Source organism: Acipenser ruthenus, chromosome 2, assembly GCF_902713425.1.
Source record: "Acipenser ruthenus chromosome 2, fAciRut3.2 maternal haplotype, whole genome shotgun sequence".
Taxonomy (NCBI): Eukaryota; Metazoa; Chordata; class Actinopteri; order Acipenseriformes; family Acipenseridae; genus Acipenser; species Acipenser ruthenus.
Genome location: NC_081190.1, coordinates 9374760 through 9395477, shown reverse-complemented (window position 1 = coordinate 9395477; position 20718 = coordinate 9374760). Strand labels below are relative to the sequence as shown.

At 42.5% G+C, this 20718-nt stretch overlaps 1 protein-coding gene across 1 annotated transcript in view; it reads right to left on the bottom strand.

The window, feature by feature from the left end:
* The window catches only part of LOC117974147 (junction-mediating and -regulatory protein-like), a 46806-nt gene that overhangs the window by 10147 nt on the left and 15941 nt on the right, over positions 1–20718 (bottom strand). The window contains exons 3-6 of the mRNA XM_058988632.1: positions 5349–5499; positions 2464–2633; positions 1720–1885; positions 1086–1273 (exon numbers count right to left, since the gene is read on the bottom strand). Coding sequence (XP_058844615.1) covers positions 1086–1273; positions 1720–1885; positions 2464–2633; positions 5349–5499 — 675 coding nt within the window. The remainder of the gene's footprint in view (positions 1–1085; positions 1274–1719; positions 1886–2463; positions 2634–5348; positions 5500–20718) is intronic.

Here is a 20718-nt window from a genome sequence, read left to right as displayed (position 1 = left end):
TATATATATATATATATATATATATATATATATATATATATATATATATATATATATATATATATATTTTCAGAGAGAATATATTTTTGGTCATGTTTATATACTTCAATTAACAGGTCAAAAGTTTCAAAACGTTCAAGTTCAAAACTACGACACAATTGTTTAAAAAGCGTGGTTCCCCTAAGTGACAGCTGGCAACGCTCCCACAGGCTTAAAATAAATTGAAAAGGAAAGAAAGAAAGAAAGAAAGAAAGAAAGAAAGAAAGAAAGAAAGAAAGAAAGAAAGAAGACAAACACCAGCTGTGACAGGATAACAAAAGATTGATATGAAATGCCACTTTACTGTATGTTTCGCATTTAAGTTTTGTTAAAAAAGACAAAAAGCAGTTAACTGACTGACAAGTTTTTTTCTTCAAGGCTGGCCAAGCCAGCAGCGTTACGACAATGAAACGATTCCTCACGTTAAGACAGCTGAAAAGAACGCACATGCCAGCCCCATCAATGACACTAATTCAGCTAATCACTGTCTCACAGTTCATAAAAAAAGGGCTTGCTGCCACCAACGCCAACAATGCAAAATGTCACCGCTGTGATTTCTCATATGGCTGTGGGAGCGGTTCAATCTCTGATTTGAAGAATCAGCTTGCAGATGTACTTAGATAGTTATCGGCATTGCTTTACAAGGTTAAATCTCTAGGATAAAATAATGCAGTGCTTTATGTTACAGACCATTTCTTCCTTCAAAAACCAGGAAAGAGCCCTTTGAGCCGATTGAAACAGCAATATTCTTCATGGAGACTACTGGAGGTAGGCTTGGATTCAGATTAACAGTAAAAGCCCCGATACCTGCACTGACTCATTTAAAGCTCTGTTAAGTTGTCTCTAAGGTTCACATTGGTTTCATGTGAAATATAGGGCGGTCGCTGTGGGATGGATACAGGAACCTTGAATCAAAGGCTTCCTTTCCCTTTACCACATTGTGTTCCTCTGTATGATGGCAGAATTTCATGGGACCCCAATGTGAAATAGCTCACCTGCACTCAGTAAAAGTATTTTTGTAAATCAATGAAAATCAGATATGTAACCTTCTTGTTCCTGAGGTAGGCTTTCTTGGCAGATATGCGCCCTCTTCTGGCCTCCAGCTGCCGACCCTTCTGCTGCAGTTTGAGCAGATCCTCTTTCTGCAGGTGAACGGATGCTGCCATGTGCTCAGTGTCCTGCATGGCATCTATACTCTCGTAGGTGTCGTAGTACACCACCTCATCCTGCATCTCTGGCACAAGAAGAGAGACAAGTCATGGAAGCCAGCTGCCACACAACATGCTATTCTCCTAAATCAAAAGTGTTGTGAATTTACACATGTACTTCATTAACAACTATATTAATAAACATTATACTGAGCTTCTATGTTGAGATGCTGTGATACAGGTAGCAGAGCAGATTCATAATTTAGGTGTGTGGAAATACAGATACATTCAGGATCCTAGTTTTGTAATGTATTCGTGGGCTGCAGGTTCTCTGAGCAAGACACTTCTCTCTAGAATGACCTAAGTAACTTTACAGAAAAACGACTATAGCACAAATAATAACAATACAAAAATCAGTGTCTTAGTGTCTTACAAAGAAGAATGCATATAACAGCATACAGTAGATTTATATTAGTATACAGTATATAAGAAAGTTAGGATTTCTTCACTGCTTGGTTGGCACATTCCATACCTATCATCTGCCTCTTGATGCTCTCTAGTTGTGTGGTTAGCAGCAGCTCCTCACACTTCAGGATCTCCCCCTGAATCTCATAGAGCTGGAGCTGCATGTCATAGTAACTGGACTCCAGCTGGTCCAGGCGAGCCATGGCCTCGTCCCCTCCTTGCAGATTCTGCATCTGGATTATAAAAGCTTTCAGGATACTGTTTTAACTTTCTTATGCTGTATATTTCATTGCATTGCGGCAAGCTTACTTAATGCTTTGGAATCTGTGTTTAAAATGTTCTCGTCTCTCCTGTGAATTTTAATGGGGGTGTAAAATAAATATTTTAACACTTTGAATTCAATAACTGCAGTGGTACATTTCACCCTCCAGAATGCCCTTTATATTAGACAGAATAAGCTAACAGCAGTTCCTTGTGTTGATGTGGTGTGGTGACCCCCTGGTCCTGCATCCTAAGAGCTTGTATTTAAACATGACCCCCTGGTCCTGCATCCTAAGAGCTTGTATTTAAACACGACCCCCTGGTCCTGCATCCTAAGAGCTTGTATTTAAAAGCTCTTTTTTACAAAGGACGTCAAGAGGGCAGTCCAAGATGAGAGCACAGTTGGGATTTTTCCTGTTTTGGTATCCTGACCTACCGGATGAACACTGAATGTATTGCAGTATTTTGTTTACTCAAAACCAAATTTACACACAAACAAAAATAAGAACAAAAGTGTGACTCGGGGGGGAGGTCCTGGCCCTTGTCTCACCTCTTCTCTCAGTGCATGTTTCCTCTGCTCCAGGCAGATCTCTTTACCCCTCATCAGCTGCAGGGTCTCCTTGGACACAGCGTACTGCAGCTTCTCCATGCGCTCCACCGCTGCTGCCCACGCTGCCTTGCCAAACTTCTTCTGGTCGACCCGCATGCGGTCCGACACAGCTGAAACACAGCATAGCAATGCCATTAAACACATTCACAGCTGAAACACAGCATCGCAATGCCATCAAACACATTCGCAGCTGAAACACAACATCACAATGCCATTAAACACATTCACAGCTGAAACACAGCATCGCAATGCCATCAAACACATTCACAGCTGAAACACAGCATTGCAATGCCATCAAACACATTCACAGCTGAAACACAGCATAGCAATGCCATCAAACACTTTCACCACTGAAACACAGCATTGCAATGCCATCAAACACATTCACACTTGAAACACAGCATCACAATGCCATCAAACACATTCTCTTGTCACAGGGCCACAGTGACATCTGGTGCTCACGCATGCCCTCTACTGGCCTCTACGAAACACAGCATCACAATGCCATCAGACACATTCTCTTGTCACAGGGCCACAGTGACATCTGGTGCTCATGCATGACCTCTACTGGCATCTACAGCAAAATGTGGGGGTTTACAAAAACTTTAGGGTTAATTAAAGCCAAAAATGTACCTTAAAACTAAATATACAGTGTACCTAAAATTATGTAGGATGTTCATTTCAGATTGCTTTACACTAAAATTCAAACAATTTAATTAGCTCCCAAACTCTACTTCCAGTCATGTTTAAACAATAACATCCACACAGAGGGCACTGCTGTGCAATCAGGTCTGTACTTCAGGGTTATATAGCCTAATATTTCACAGTCATGTTTTCTTGATTTCTATTGCATTTCTTTTTGTGTTTTTAGCATTCCTCATGTTACACTCTACCATGATTATTTTAATCCTACAGAAAACGTTGATAAATCAATTTATTAAGTTGTTAAAACGATCTGTGACAGATAGTGATTCAAATGCTGGAAATAATGTAGGCTCCTCGTTGCGACAGGCGGTGATATGAGCAGCTAAACTACTAGAGACAGAGAGATAGAGCAGAGAGAACAGCAGACTGTCTGGCATCGCCAGGCACTTCACAATATCATGGATGGCCATGATATGTTTATTGTATGGCTATTGGTGTATCTTAGTGAGATGGTATGCCTATTGCTGCATTGCAACTTCAGTCTACTGCCTGATAAATCAATTTTAAATATTAAAACAAAACAATTGATCATCACAGCAAGTGAACAAGACGTGGTTAAAGTCATCCACACAGTGTGTAATAGTTATTTTATCAATGAATGATCATGAGTGGTATCTAAAGGGAAAAAAAAAATCTGTAGGAAAATCAATATTTGCTAAAGACCTTCAAAGTGGATTCAATTTCTGGATGGTGCAGATACACTTCTATGAAGGGGATATTGGACATGCTGTCTTCAAATGCTCTGCTGTACACTTGTACAATCAGGACTGAATATTGCACACAACTAGTGTTTTGGGGATTTTCTCCTTCGCTAATAAAAAATAAAAGGGGAATTAATTTCATTGTACACTATGTTGAGGAGTGTATTTGATTAAATTGCCTCGGCAAATTGACATTTAAGAAATTACTAATTTTAGTCTAAATTTAGCCTTGTGCAAAAAGCAGACAAGACGACTCAATAAAAGAGTTTAAAAGAAAACAGGTGCTTTCTACAGGCAAGAACATAATCATTTCCAGATTCTATAAAAGGCCTACTGAAGCTAAAAAAAAACCAAACATTAAAAACAGTACCTTACCCCTTGGAGAGACAACAAAAAGGCACTGGTTGGTAATAGGACAGACACAAAGCACGTCAAAGAGAAGACAATGAAAATGCATGCTCTCAACAGGACAGACACAAGGCACAGCATCAAAACGTGGACAATGAAAATGCATGCTCTCAACAGGACAGACACAAAGCACAGCATCAAAACGTGGACAATGAAAATGCATGCTCTCAACAGGACAGACACAAAGCACAGCATCAAAACGTGGACAATGAAAATGCATGCTCTCAACAGGACAGACACAAAGCACAGCATCAAAGCGAGGACAATGAAAATGCATGCTCTCAACAGGACAGACACAAAGCACAGCATCAAAGCGAGGACAATGAAAATGCATGCTCTCAACAGGACAGACACAAAGCACGTCAAAGCGAAGACAATGAAAATGCATGATCTCAACAGGACAGACACAAAGCACGTCAAAGCGAAGACAATGAAAATGCATGCTCTCAACAGGACAGACACAAAGCACAGCATCAAAGCGTGGACAATGAAAATGCATGCTCTCAACAGGACAGACACAAGGCACAGCATCAAAGTGAAGACAATGAAAATGCATGCTCTCAATAGGACAGACACAAAGCACGTCAAAGCGAAGACAATGAAAATGCATGCTCTCAACAGGACAGACACAAAGCACAGCATCAAAGTGAAGACAATGAAAATGCATGCTCTCAATAGGACAGACACAAAGCACGTCAAAGCGAAGACAATGAAAATGCATGCTCTCAACAGGACAGACACAAAGCACGTCAAAGCGAAGACAATGAAAATGCATGCTCTCAACAGGACAGACACAAAGCACAGCATCAAAGTGAAGACAATGAAAATGCATGCTCTCAATAGGACAGACACAAAGCACGTCAAAGCGAAGACAATGAAAATGCATGCTCTCAACAGGACAGACACAAAGCACGTCAAAGCGAAGACAATGAAAATGCATGCTCTCAACAGGACAGACACAAGGCACAGCATCAAAGCGTGGACAATGAAAATGCATGCTCTCTTGGTTACCTTTCTGTGCCCTGGCTGTGATTTCAAAGTACTTGACAGTTAGGTCCTGAATGGACAGGACTGCCATATGCGCTTTTCTTTGCCAGTCAGCATCCTCCTTCTTCAAGCTTTCAATCCTTCTTGGACCAAGGTAATCATTCTCCATGGAAATCTGTAAAGGTAAGAGACAGCATCAGCAAGGCCTGGTACTGTAGAGCTTCCGGGCAGCGTGTTGTGAATCAGGTACAGCAGGTACTGTTCAGGGAATACAGGACCCTTGTGAAACAGAGATCCTTTCACCTTTATTCTTTCATTATTCCCAAAGCAGGTGAAGCTGTGCTGGACCATGGATCTGTTTGTGAACACAATGCAGGAATCAAAAAGTTCCTTTGTGGTTAAGCACCTCCACATGATCCTTCATAGGTTTGGTTCAAAGATGTCAGCTTGAGACAAGCCAGACATTATACTGTAGTACTTCACAAGTACAGTACAACGTTGCATATCCGACCCCCTGTGGACTGGGGTATAGGAGGATATGTGAAAAAGTCTGATTTGCCAACTTACACATCCTTAAATAGATTAGTGAACAAAAACAACACACAAACTGCTTTAAACATGGGGACATTTTTTGCTTTAAAAGTAAGCAAATGTAAACAAATACAGTGTTGCTATGCGGTTTGCTATAAGCCGTCTCCACGCAAAGTTTAAAAAAAAAAATACAAAACAAAAACGGTAAATGTACAGTAACCTGCAACTGATGGCTTCTTTCTTAACTCTAGAAGTCCCTGCCTCCCTGGTTCTGCTTTCTTAATATCTCTGACACGGTACTTTGCGCTTTTTCTTGATATTGCCAACAGCTGATAAGCAGCTCGGTTTGAATACTGCTTCAGCTATTTTAAATAAACGGCCGGTAAGCATTGCGTTTATGAAGCTTGATTTGTTTAATTCAAATGCACTTAAAAGCTACAACAACACGCTGCCAATATCTGCAAGCGTGCTCTCCATCATAAACACATTGCACAAAAAAAAAGCTTTCTCGACTGGTGTGTTGAAACGTCACAGCTACACGCAGCTGACTGTCACATGCACACAGCCTGTCTCTCTTAAAAGGGGAACGCACCAAAAAGCTGATTGCTATAACGCTTTCTTTCTGTTTCCATCACGGAAGCTGCATTTGCTGCCAATGCCATTACTCTCGTAGCCTACTTTTAATATTTATTTCTTTATTTAGCGAGGCGGTTAATTGATCGGGGTGGTTATGTGAAGGTCAGATATGCGACGTTCCACTGTATGCAAGTCCCATATATCCAACGTAACAGGTTCTTCCATATCCAGTATCCTCACAATGTTGTGCTCAATAATATACAAACCAAGATACATCCTATATCATCAGTTCTGATTTATTGCTAGATTTATTTTTGCTGTACCCTGTGTAGGATTCTCTAGTCTGAGCTGTCTTAGGTTGCATATTGTGTATAACGTGCATTCCTTGCATGATACTATATCAAAACCAGAACGCAAAAAACTCTAGTGTGACTGTGACCAGGGTGACTGGTGGTGACGTCAGGCCAGGAAATGAATCCACAACACACAAGGCAACTGCAGGGTGAAACTGAGACGCTACATCACTCAGCTTTTTATAAAACAAAAGATTTTAAACAAACAAAAGACTTTCACAAAACAACACGGGGCAATGGCCAAAATAAATAGACAAACAAAACAGATACAAAACAACAAATACTGTGCTGGTGCTTCCAGCACGAGTAGTAATTATTATCTTTGTTTTTCAGTCTCCTCTCTCTACTCCCATTCTCCACTCACTGAACACCCAACCCAGAGTGAGGAAACACTGCATCTTTTATGCAGCTGTACCAAAACTCAATTGCTAATCAATCATTCAACTAGAATCTAATCTGAACTAATTGTGCTCCCCGTGCTTCCATACTAATACCCACTTTAATCTGCATGTGGAGTGATTGTGCAATCCCTGTGCCTAAATACAACTACATATTTTAAATCACTCGTGCTAACCCAGACTCCATGCACCAATACATACATACATATAACAGACAACATAAAACACAAAACACAAAATACGCACAGGGGCGGGGCACCCTGCCACAGTGACATATACGGGACAGTGGCTCCAAAAAGTATTTGAACACTGGATAACCTTAAGGCAGGGCAAAGTTATACTGGTATGAACAATGTGTGACCAAAGAGATATTATCAGGAGCTTATACTCATTGACTTACATTATATTCTGGCTGGGACATTATATGGAGCCTCCCCATGCCCCAGTGAATCCCTCATAAACCTAGCCCACAATGCACTTGTGATCAAGAAGTTCAATCCAACCATCCTCAGCAGCTTTCTGTTTCCTCCTGGCTTCTTATTTTCCTTATTTACTAATTTAGATCACAGACAAGATAATAGGAGGGTTCAACTCCCAAATACTCTGAAATCATGCCTCTCTAGGTAGATATAGCATATAAATGTGTGCGCTGCTAGTTTCCCAGCATGTTTTGTTCCTGTCAGCAAGTCCCACATCTAAAAATAAGGGTAAATACAACGTTTTCCAAAGTGGTGGCAGCCAACGCAGAAAGCAACCAATTACACTAAATTACTAGATATCTATGAGCTTCAAGTCCAGAAACCTGACGCACACCCTGCGGTCTTAAAACATAACATTTAACACGGCTGTCATGGTTAGGTTTTGTTTGGCTGGTGAACATGATCGTTCCATGGACTACAGGTCACCTGAACTGGAAGAACACAGTATTTTATAAGGGTACCCTACCGTACAGCTTGACCCAAGCGTGATCATTTTCAAATGCTTTGTGTTCCCAAGTTGCAAGTTGGGGAGTAAAGTATTTTTTGCCAAAATGTGTCCAAGGTATCAAAGGGCTCTTATCTTAGGTTTTTGCATGGCCAGCTACTGTATAAACATGTATTTATTATTATTATTATTATTATTATTATTATTATTATTATTATTATTATTATTATTATTATTATTATTATTATTAATAATAATAATAATATTTTACAGAAACACCCAAAAGCACCTATTCAATGTTTCTAAATTGTGGAGGATGTAAATATGTGCAGTGTCCGATGTTTGATTTTCAAAACCTTGGTAGAGAAAGAGTTCTATTTTATATAATATAATAATAATAATAATGATATCTTTATTTTTATATTGTGCCTTTCATAGTGGACCACCATCACAAAGCGCTCTACAGAATTAGGCTGTGGACTGTGCATTATATGCAGTCACTTATAATAGGACATTGATTTAACATCTCATCTGCATGATGGAGCAAAAGGAGGTTAAGTGACTTGCCCAGGGTCACATAGTGAGTGAGTCAGTGGCAGGAGTGGGATTTGAAACAGTGATCTCCTGGTTACAAGCCCTGGACTTTAACCACTCGGCCACACGGCCTCATTTTAATGATTTAAAGTCTAAATATCTAAATGGGTCACATCTGATAGGATTGGAAAGGTACCTGTAATTCTGGAAGAGGGCAACAGTCTAGTAATTTAAAAAATAGTAAAATAAAAAGACATCAGTTTTGAGCATCAATATGGCAATATTGAAAACTATTTCCACTTTGCAAGCTCTGCATGGATAATGGACTGAATTGGTTTCCAAGAATCAATCCTTAAGTCAGGCTTTTAGATTCTGCTGTCTGGAAAATGAATAATAACACATCTTAATCGTAGAGTAATCTAATGAATTAACCAGCCATGCAAGTCTCTCCAGTAATGAGCCTAAACAAATACGTTATTATACTCAAGAAATGCTGTTTTTGATAGAAGAGTTTCATGCAGTATCTGTGTTCTTCTTGTTTAAAGGCATTTGATGCACAGTAGGTCAATTGGAAAACTATTTTTATTAAAACAAAGCTTGACACAAACATACCAACGTTTAATACAATTCATCAAGATTGCATTAAAACAACAACGAATACTCAGAGAAGACAGATGTGCTGTACTGCGCTACACAGGGTTATTATTGAATACTCAGAGAAGACAGATGTGCTGTACTGCGCTACACAGGGTTATTACTGAATACTCAGAGAAGACAGATGTGCTGTACTGCGCTACACAGGGTTATTATTGGATTACGCAGTGTGTTGTTAGGATTATATTGGTCTTAATCATACCTACATTATACAGTATGTACAGCACGTGTGCTTGCCTCAGTGTAGGACTGCTGAGTTACGCTATGAAATCCAACCACTTCCTGACAAACTAAAATAAGACGAAGAAAAAAGCACTGCTAAAAACAACACAAAAAAACACAGCCCAATGAACTGAAGACAGGTAACAAAGAGGATACAGTACTTGCAGCTGTTTTTTTTAAAGACAATTAATGATAATAAAAAAAGTATTTAAAAGCATTAAAGCAAGACATCAGAGGAGTTTTTCAAAAACAAAGACTGGGTGGATTCAGAACTGTAGCCTCTCTGACAGGCCAGACTGCTGGCCTTCTAGTTACCTTTCTGAGCTCAAAACCTTGCTTCAAAGAGCAGAACTCTTCCAGAAAGCTTAAGCATTCTGGACACACTCGAGGAACTTGAAAAGGCCGATTCATTTGAACTGTCAAGACAATATGGGACAAATAAAACAAACAAAAAACGTGAAAATCTGCCACCTTACATTACAACCCTGGTTTAAAAACAAACTTTTTTTCAAATAAATAGTCTCAGGTGTTCATAAGATAAACACCAGTCTCATTTTGTGGGTTTCAGGGTGTTTAAATTAGAAACCCTAATAACAGTACACAGTGCTGCTGGCAGTCCTTTCAGGATGCCACACTGTCAGAGGCAGCCAGTTCTGAAGGGACGTGACTACAAGCATGTGCTGTTGCAATACACTGTGCCAGAACTGTTACCAACACAGCTGAACACTTTTCAGAGCCCCACAGAGCACAGTCAGCCTCGAAAGTTACTGTAAAGAGGAGGGGATCTCACTCACTTGGGGAAACGGTCTGATAACTAGCAGCTGTGGGAAAGGTACTCATCACTACTGAGGAAACAACTGCTACAGCATAGGAGCAAGTGTATGAGCCAGTCCCTTCACAACACACTATACACAAAACAAATGCTACAGCAAGTGTATGAGCCAGTCCCTTCACAACACACTATACACAAAACAACTGCTACAGCATAGGAGCAAGTGTATGAGCAGAGCCCTTCACACTACACTATACACAAAACAAATGCTACAGCAAGTGTATGAGCCAGTCCCTTCACAACACACTATACACAAAACAACTGATACAGCATAGGAGCAAGTGCATGAGCAGAGCCCTTCACAACACAACTCACCCTGTGTCTCCAATGCACTATATTATTAGGCCTAAAGGTGTTTATATAGGTGTTTATATTTATCCGTTTCAGTTTTTAAAGCTACTTTCTTAGATTTGCATACCTAACAAAGACATAGCCCCATAGTAAAATAGTAAAAGTGTCCTATAGTCCTATAGTAAAAGTAAGTGTAATACGGCACAGTGAAAGCATGGTAAAGCAAATGAAAAATATAGCAAACCATGGTAAAAGTATAGTATAACAAAGACAGGGAAAAACATCAATTCAATAGCACTATTTTAATATATTTTTTTGTTGGTGGTGTACCAAAGCAAATGTATTATTATCAACATATTCTGTAGTAGCCAGCCAAACATAATGTATTTGTACTTTAAAACAGGATAACAAAGCATGACAGTTCCAAAAGGATATTTCAAAAACAACAATTGGGGAGTTAAGCCAAAAGTAACTTGGGACTTGTTTCCTCTGTGGGTAGGCTAAGCCTTGCCTCTGTCTCGATGAGTGTCTGCAGACTATAGCCTATACTGTAGCTGGCATTCACAGGCAGTCTCTGAGGGTTTTCTATACTGTATACTATAGGACAGACAGCTCATTTATGGCTACTTCTTCAAATCCTGCACACCAAACTCATCGGGGCATTTTATCATCTTTCATTCATGAAGTCTTTTAGGAGTTTATTTTACATTTGAGAAAAATCATTACATCACTGCCTACAGAAAACAAATGCTGTGTTTATAGGTCTTCGGGGGAATTATAGTGTTGGGTCTAAATCAAACGAACATACTGTACCCTATTTTACAATCCTGGATTACAAAAGAATTGTGAATGAAAAATAAAATACTCTTATGTCACAGTCTTTCTTTTAGTGCTGTGATGAGCTAAAAAAAAAAAAAAAAAAAAAAATACAACACTTTACAATATTCTTCTCTCTCTCACACTTCCTGTGACAGGAATGGCTGAGGGTCTGACGTCACGGCAGAAGAAGGCACAACAAAACACAAAAAGGTATTGTGCAGTGGCGCGGGCGCCGTTTTATTTAAATCAACCAAAAATAAAATAAATATTTCAAACAGAAAACACTCGCTCACAGAGCAAAATAAAAGGTTAAACAAAAACAAATCACGAACACAAAATCCAAAATAAATAAACCATAAACCATAAACCATACAGGTCAGGCTGGGCAGTCGCTGTCACTGTTCCTGTATGCTATGCTTTAGTTTCGTTTTTAAATAAACCTTCTCTCACTCTCCGTCTCTATCACCCACCCTGAACTGGAGAGCTGCAGGCTTTTTATATTCAGGTGACCATCTCCCGATTAGCAACTAAATTAATCACTTAATTAATTCGGGAGATGGCCACCTTCTGCACGAGTTTTTTTCATTACACCTGGCAGAGGACGAGCACCGATCTCGCCTCTGCCAGGACATGTTTTAAAAATAAACAAAACACGGCGCTACGCCGTCATAAATATAATACAATAAAACTAAATAAATAATACAAAACACTCTGCACAGGGGCGGAGGGGGAGACCCCGATCTAAAAATAAATAAACAATGTACAGGGCTGCTCGCCCTGTTACATATCCCCCCCCCTTGTGCGAAGCACACATGGCCCCAACGGCCACTTCCCCCCTCAGTCTCAATGTCCTGGGAGAGGGGGAAGCAAGTTGCTTCTGGGGGGTGGCCATGGTGGAATCTCCAGCACCCCCCAATTCTTTGTGGCCGACAGCTCCCTCTTCCGGGGCTCCCTCCACACTCTCTCCTGCCGCGAAAGTGCGGCTGGGGGAGCTGGTCTCCTGACCTTCCCCCTCCTCTTCATGGCCAGCAGTTCCCCTCCGTGGGGCTCTGATCACCCAAACTCCTGCCGCGAAAGTGCGGCTGGGGGATCTGGTCTCCTGACCTCCCCCCCTTTCTTGATGGCCGGCAGCTCCCCTCCGTGGGGCTCCGACCACAGTGTAGGGACCCCAGGTGAAGCAGGATCCCTGGCGACCCCAGGCGACGGCAGCGGACCCTCGGGAGGCGACGGCAGCGGACCCTCGGGAGGTGACGGCAGCGGACCCTCGGGAGGCGACGGCAGCGGACCCTCGGGAGGCGACGGCAGCGGACCCTCGGGAGGCGACGGCAGCGGACCCTCGGGAGGCGACGCAGGACCGGCAGCAACCCTAGGAGATGCAAGGGAGATACAGGCGACCCTAAGCGATGCCGACGGCGGGAGGGGAGCCCCTGGCCATGAAGGCGGCAGCAGGAGCTCCACTTCTCCCAATGGTGGTGGTGGTGGTGGAGGTAGAGGTGGCTCCTGCTCCTCTCCTCCTGACGGTAAAGGCGGCAGGGGCTCCTCCTCTTCTGGCAGCCAAGGCGGCAGGGGCTCCTCCCCTTCAGGCGGCCAAGGCAGCAGGGCTTCCTCCCCTTCAGGCGGCCAAGGCGGCAGGGCTTCCTCCCCTTCAGGCGGCCAAGGCGGCAGGGCTTCCTCCCCTTCAGGCGGCCAAGGCGGCAGGGCTTCCTCCCCTTCAGGCGGCCAAGGCGGCAGGGCTTCCTCCCCTTCAGGCGGCAGGGCTTCCTCCCCCTCAAGCGGCCAAGGCGGCAGGGCTTCATCCCCTTCAGGCGGCCAAGGCGGCAGGGGCTCCTCCCCTTCAGGCGACCAAGGCGGCAGGGCTTCCTCCCCTTCAGGCTGCGAAGGCGGCAGGGCTTCCTCCCCTTCAGGCTGCGAAGGCGGCAGGGCTTCCTCCCCTTCAGGCTGCGAAGGCGGCAGGGCTTCCTCCCCTTCAGGCTGCGAAGGCGGCAGGGCTTCCTCCCCTTCAGGCTGCGAAGGCGGCAGGGCTTCCTCCCCTTCAGGCTGCGAAGGCGGCAGGGCTTCCTCCCCTTCAGGCGGCCAAGGCGGCAGGGCTTCCTCCCCTTCAGGCGGCCAAGGCGGCAGGGCTTCCTCCCCTTCAGGCTGCAACAGGGAAACCAGCAGGCATGTTCCCTCTGCTGGCGGTGGTGGTGGGAGCGACATGTCGTCCTCCCATGGAGACGGAGGTGGCACCAGCAGGTATTCTCCCTCTGCTGGTGGTGGGAGCGACACGTCGTCCTCCCACGACGGTGGAGGTGGAACCAGCAGGAATGCTCCCTCTACTGGCGGAGGTGGGAGCGACTCGCAGTCCTCCCAGGGCGGTGGAGGTGGAACCAGCAGGAATGCTCCCTCTGCTGGCGGAGGTGGGAGTGACTCACAGTCCTCCCATGGAGATGGAGGCGGCACCAGCAGGTATTCCCCCTCTGCTGGCGGGTACCTGGGCTGTGGACCTTCGGCCTTCCCCCTCTTGGGCCGTGGACGCACCGACTCCCCCCTCTTGGGCCGTGGACGCACCGACTCCCCCCTCTTGGGCCGTGGACGCACCGACTCCCCCCTCTTGGGCCGTGGACGCACCGACTCCTCCCTTTTAGGCGCAGGACGTTCGGGCTCCTCCCTTTTAGGCGAAGGACGTTCGGGCTCCTCCCTTTTAGGCGCAGGACGTTCGGGCTCCTCCCTTTTAGGCGCAGGACGTTCGGGCTCCTCCCACTCAGGCACAGGACATTCGGGCTCCTCCCATTCCAGGTCAGGACGTTCGGGCTCCTCCCACTCAGGCGCAGGACGCACCAACTCCTCCCTCTTGTCTCCCCTCCAGCAGCTGTAATCCCAGTCTTCAGGGAGGGGGCAATTAACTGGGAAATGCCCCCGCTCCCCACAGATGCAGCAACAACTCAGCTGGCTTATGCTATGGAGGAGGGCTTCCCAGCTCATCTCCTCCTGTGCCTGCTGTTGTTGCTGCAGCGGCTGCTGTCTCCTCATCCTCCTTCCTCCCATCTTCCTTCCTCCCATCCTCCTCTTCACTCTTCCTCTCCACACACAAAAAAAACGAAAAAAAAAACGAAAAACCTGCAGTACCCTACTTCTGCCTGCGTCCTGGAGGCGCTGCAATCCCACGCAGGACACCACGTGTGACAGGAATGGCTGAGGGTCTGACGTCACGGCAGAAGAAGGCACAACAAAACACAAAAAGGTATTGTGCAGTGGCGCGGGCGCCGTTTTATTTAAAACAGAAAACACTCGCTCACAGAGCAAAATAAAAGGTTAAACAAAAACAAATCACGAACACAAAATCCAAAATAAATAAACCATAAACCATAAACCATACAGGTCAGGCTGGGCAGTCGCTGTCACTGTTCCTGTATGCTATGCTTTAGTTTCGTTTTTAAATAAACCTTCTCTCACTCTCCGTCTCTATCACCCACCCTGAACTGGAGAGCTGCAGGCTTTTTATATTCAGGTGACCATCTCCCGATTAGCAACTAAATTAATCACTTAATTAATTCGGGAGATGGCCACCTTCTGCACAAGTTTTTTTCATTACACCTGGCAGAGGACGAGCACCGATCTCGCCTCTGCCAGGACATGTTTTAAAAATAAACAAAACACGGCGCTACGCCGTCATAAATATAATACAATAAAACTAAATAAATAATACAAAACACTCTGCACAGGGGCGGAGGGGGAGACCCCGATCTAAAAATAAATAAACAATGTATAGGGCTGCTCGCCCTGTTACACTTCCCCACCCCCCAAACACACACAGTGAACAATCTGCCCTTCTGTAATGCTTTTTACATTTAACTCACTGGCTCAATGTTCTCAATGCTGATGTACATTGGTCCCACACTGTCTCCAATAAGAAAATGTGATCCTGCCCATGGGTCGGTCTATTTGAACCCCATGGGTCTGGAATGTCAGCAACCAATCCGGAAGCTGGAAAGACATGTGATACTGACAAATGCGCACTACTGTGCATGCTGAAATGTATCAAACACAAACGACTCTGGTACAAAAGCCACTGAAAGAGGTGGCTGAGTAATCTAATCATGAATACATCTGAGAAACTACATGACTTATTTAGCACCGAGTGAAAATGCACTTCATGAAATATAAGACCCACATGACACAGGTCCTCATCGCCCCATTCAAAATACTAAGCTAAAAACACATCAAGGTATGAATGACTGTATCCCTCACATTATGCTGCTTCATTCATACAACTTAACACTGTACAATGATATTGGGGGGGCCTACGGTGGTTGATCTCCATACCACACCTTCTTCATAATTCAAACATGTACTGTAACGGTGCATGTTCGTCTCAATCGAATATAACGCTTGATTGTTCATGTTTCTGTCCCTTCTGTGGTCTTATTTCAGGGTACTCAATCCATAACCTTAAACCTTTCCAAAGCACGTACAGAATTACTACACGTACTGTACAGTAGTGGGAAAAGAAATGTACTTTAAAATGTATACAAATCATTTGGCAAGACAAAAAGCTTGAATACTGAGAGTTACTGTACAGTATAGCATTTGATTTAGATAAGAGGACCACAGACTGCCCAAGCTAAGAATAGCGATCCGTTTTTTATTTCTCCCAAATGATGTGACAACAGCTTCAGCAGGCACATTTTTTTTTTTAAAACATACAGCAATTCCAATTAACAGAAACCCTTGTTCTGCAGGTGCAAAGAAGTGAAATCAAACAATAACTAAAGCAGGACTATAACTAGATTGAGAACTTTCTTGAATTTTATAACACATCCCAATATTCTCCTATCACATGTTAGCAAAGTACAGTAAATGCTTTCACACGTACACTCAGATTGCAGCAAGATGAAGACAAATAGAATGCAAATTCAATTCAATAAGCCACTTTCCATCTCCACCTCTCCCTCTCAGTACAGAATGCAAATTCAATTCAATAAGCCACTTTCCAGCTCCACCTCTCCCTCTCAGTATAGAATGCAAATTCAATAAGCCACTTTCCAGCTCCACCTCTCCCTCTCAGTCAAGACCAGCTGCTCCTTACTCCAAATGTGTAAAATCGTTAATGGCACTGGGCCAGAACTGGGAAATGTACCGCAAGAGCATATTCCCAGTGTTTCTATACCCCTTTCCACAAAGACAGAGGAAAGGACATTCTGTTGACGGATGTGAAAACTTCAACATTACATTCCAGTGGCAACTCCTAAAAACATTTCACAGCACTTACAGCACAGAGACTACTGCAGGCTTTCAGCAGGAACATAGAGTACATTGCTTGAACTTTGTTTTTATCCTGGCTTTAATTACTTCATAAGGACATTTCTTCCACTGCTATGCCCAGTTATTGGGTAAAATGCAAAAATCCAGTTACTGTCCTGTTACAAGGGTTTTGTAAAGATTCCTGCGACCAGTAACTAAAAAGCCCCTAAACGCTAAGAAATGCACCTCTTTCTTATTTGCCAATCCAATATAAATCAAGGAGAGACATACTAAACTAGTACTGAAGTTCTCTTCATGTCTGCTGTCTAAACTGCACAGAGAGTGCAATATATTCCCGTTTTCATGGTCAAGCAGCCAGTCTTACAGGAGGTTTCAAGTTGCATGGGGGTTTGCTTAGCAGGAGGACTCACACACACACACACACACACATGATCTCTCTTCACTATTTCACATGCTCTAGCTGCAAACATGGAATACCCTCCTTTCACGAGGTGTGTAGTTTTCAATTAGAGATTGCATTCAACAGAAATATCCTGCTTGAAGTCAAGGGCTGGACGCCAATCGCAAACCATATGGTTCAAAGACAACATCTTACCATTCAACTGAATTCATTCTACAGTCCTGCATCGGGTCGGGTACCCGCGGGTGACCCGCAAAAGTGGGTCGGGTTCAGGTCGGAACTTTTTAGTGGTTTGTGATTCGGGTGCTGGTCAAAAGAATTACATTTTCGGGTCAGGCTCAGGTCTGAATTTGAATCACCAAAAACGTTTTCTGTCCTTTCAGCTTACTCGTCTGTAACCCTTTCCCAAATAATGTACTAGAAGGTAAATGTACCGGTATTTCCTGCACTAAAGCAGGAGGCGATTACAGAGGAGTCAGCTGACTAAGCAGTGTTCTCAGGTTTGTATTCCCGCTTGTTTGATACGTCGCAAGGTCCTTTTATCGTATCTGCTTGGTGATATTAAAAATGCCTGTGGACGAGGTGAAACAAAACATAGCACTGAGTTTATATCATGGAGTGGATAATAGTTCGACAGGTAAATCAGAAGTTTGGAATTCTTTTGGAATTACAGAGAATGAAAATAATGAACATGTGACTGGGTTTGCTGCTTGTAAAACCTGTCATTATGCTTTTGTGTACGACAGCCACAAAACTGGAACATCTCTGCGAAAGCATAGGTGTGGCTCCTTTTCATCTAGTATAGACAGGTATTTTATAGTAAAGTAAGTAGAGGTAGTTAATATGTTACAATGTTAAAATAGACACAGACCACTAGAGAAAACTACCACGCTGTATAGCCTATTGTATAAACTAAATCTGTGGAGAATGGTAGATATATCTGTGTGTGAATGTGAGAGAGTCAGTCGACACAGGCAGTACGTAAACGACAAACACTTGCAGGTCTGGGTCAGGTTGCAGATCTTATTAAAGCAGGTCGGGTCGGGTTGGGACGCGGGTAAGAAGACAGTGCTGCAGCAGGTTGCGGGTTCGGGTCCTGTAATAGTGGGTCCGGGTCAGAAGCGGGTCGTATAAATCGGGAGGTAAATACGGGTCTTATGCTGAGGTCAGTATTGTTAACTCATCAGCCACTAGGAGGAGACCCGTTACCAGTGTTGGGCATGTTATTGAAAAAAGTTACTTATTACTCAGAAAAAACTAATAGAATGTCCTTACTTATTACTAGCGTGTTATAGTATTCGTTATATTCATTTCTCCTGTCTTGTCCTGCGAAACAGTTGTTGTGACTATTGTTTACTGTTTGGTAATTCATTCATTAAATATGTCAAACAGGTTTTAAAACTGTTTGTAGTATAACAAACAAACAACTGTTAATAATGTACTGGATATAACAAACAGTCAATTGTAATCATTACAATACATGCGACTTTGCAGACATCATAAGGAGTGAAAAAACAAAAAAGCAACTGAAGTTACATAAAGGCTTTAAGAGAATAGCGAGCATTAGTTGGAAAAAAAATGACAATGTATATAAAACACTGTGTTACATAAATTACTTAACGTAATGTAATAGTACACACGTGTATTTTGTAGATACATATTATATATCTATGCATCAATTACACTGTAGTATTTTTCATATGCAGGCAATTTGAGTTCTTCAAAGCTATTTTAAACTTTTTGTCCTTGTTGTATCGCATCAAAAGTAGGTTACTGAAGAAGCTGTGTGTGTACCTGTCGGGATCGCTGTTATAACTTTATTAAGCTCTGTACTCAAGCCAGTTAATCCTGATTGTGCGCACGCATGCAATGAGAGCTGTATGTTCAGAGTTTCTATGTGTTCAAGGAAAATAGCAGTTACATCTTTAAGGGCAGCCGTAAGCCGAGTTGTTTTAGGTTTGACGGTGTGTCGTCCTGACCGAAAATAAAATAAAGAGCCGTTCACGTTTACAGTAACTGAACTGAAACGTACTTCTTTGACTTAAAACAGAGAAAAGGTAACGAGACAAGCTTGTTTATTTTATTTTTTTAAGTAACTGTAATATTATTACTCCCATCACAAATGGAATGTGTTATATTACCTCGTTATTGACAAAAGTATTATTATTACAGTACTGCGTTACCCCAACTCTGCCCGTTACACATGCTACAGTATATAAACACAAATGTTAAAATAGAAATTAAAAAAAAAAAACATTATTATTTTACAGTTATTCTGCAACATACAAATTATGTTTGTTTTTACTTCAATGTCTTTTGGGAAGCTTTAAGTGACCAAAAAAGAAAATGAAATCTTTTGCTTTACTTTAAAAGGGCAATCAAATCTCTGCAGCATGCTTTGAAGTGTTATCCAAAGTCTTTCATCAGTGGTGGAGCCTTGCAGTGCCTGTAGTTACTAATGGTAGATATAAATACAGAGGGGGCAGCAGGGGGTTGCATAGAAAATATTAAGCTTGCATTCCTTTTTTTCAGCAGCAGCCGATCAAGTGCTCTGAGAATTGTTTCATTTTCATATGAATATCCACTTCCTTCCTTTCCAGTGGAGCCTAAACTAAGCCAAAGGAGATGTATTTATTAGAATAAAGCTGCCTCAATTCAAAGCTTCCTAATCTATTACAGAAAGTAAAGGAAAGACAATTGTGCACAAAATGTGTACAAAGAATACTTGGGCCAGTAGCATTTCAATAAGTCTCTACTCTTTATACATTACTGTCAAAATATGGGGAAGACAAAGTAGGAGGCTGTGTGGTCCAGTGGTTAAAGAAAGGGGCTCATTGTGTGACCCTGAGCAAGTCACTTAACCTCCTTGTGCTCCGTCTTTCGGGTGAGACGTAATTGTAAGTGACTTTGCAGCTGATGCGAAGTTCACACACCCTAGTCTCTGTAAGTAACCTTGGATAAAGGCGTCTGCTAAATAAACAAATAATAAAGTGCTCGAGGCCTACTTGTCTTGTCCTTGCAGTCGTTTACTATACTTCCAAAGAGCTGAAGTCTAAAACACTTTGCTGTTGTCAAATTAATGCAATGACTGTACATGTGCCATTGCTGCTTTGTGCTACCAGTGGCTATGTTTACAGCACAAATAGAGGTAGCTTGCAATGGTAGTAATTATATTATTCCTGAACAAAAGAATCCACTTGACCCTGTATCTCTTTAATGTGACATGGGTTTACACCACAGGGTTGTAGTGTACAATGTATATTTGTATTTGGACTAGTTTAAATTGTAATCATATAATACCTTATTTGAATTCAAAATCATGTAGGACCCACCAATATTGAAATAATCAGACCGGACAATGCTTCTAGTGAATATAAAGGAATAGTTTTATTAGAAATAAAACTACATAAGGGAAAAATAATAAAGGTGCAACAACTAAACTAAAGTAATACAGAAAGGATGAAATAACTAAACTAAGTAGTACAGAAAAGAAAATATGAACAACGTCACCCCACTCCCGATAGTTGATTAGCGATCCAAAGCAATCTATGGGAGATTCCCTTAAAGGTTACAACCACACTCCTGACAGTTATTTAAGCCGGTTAGTCTTAACAGGGGT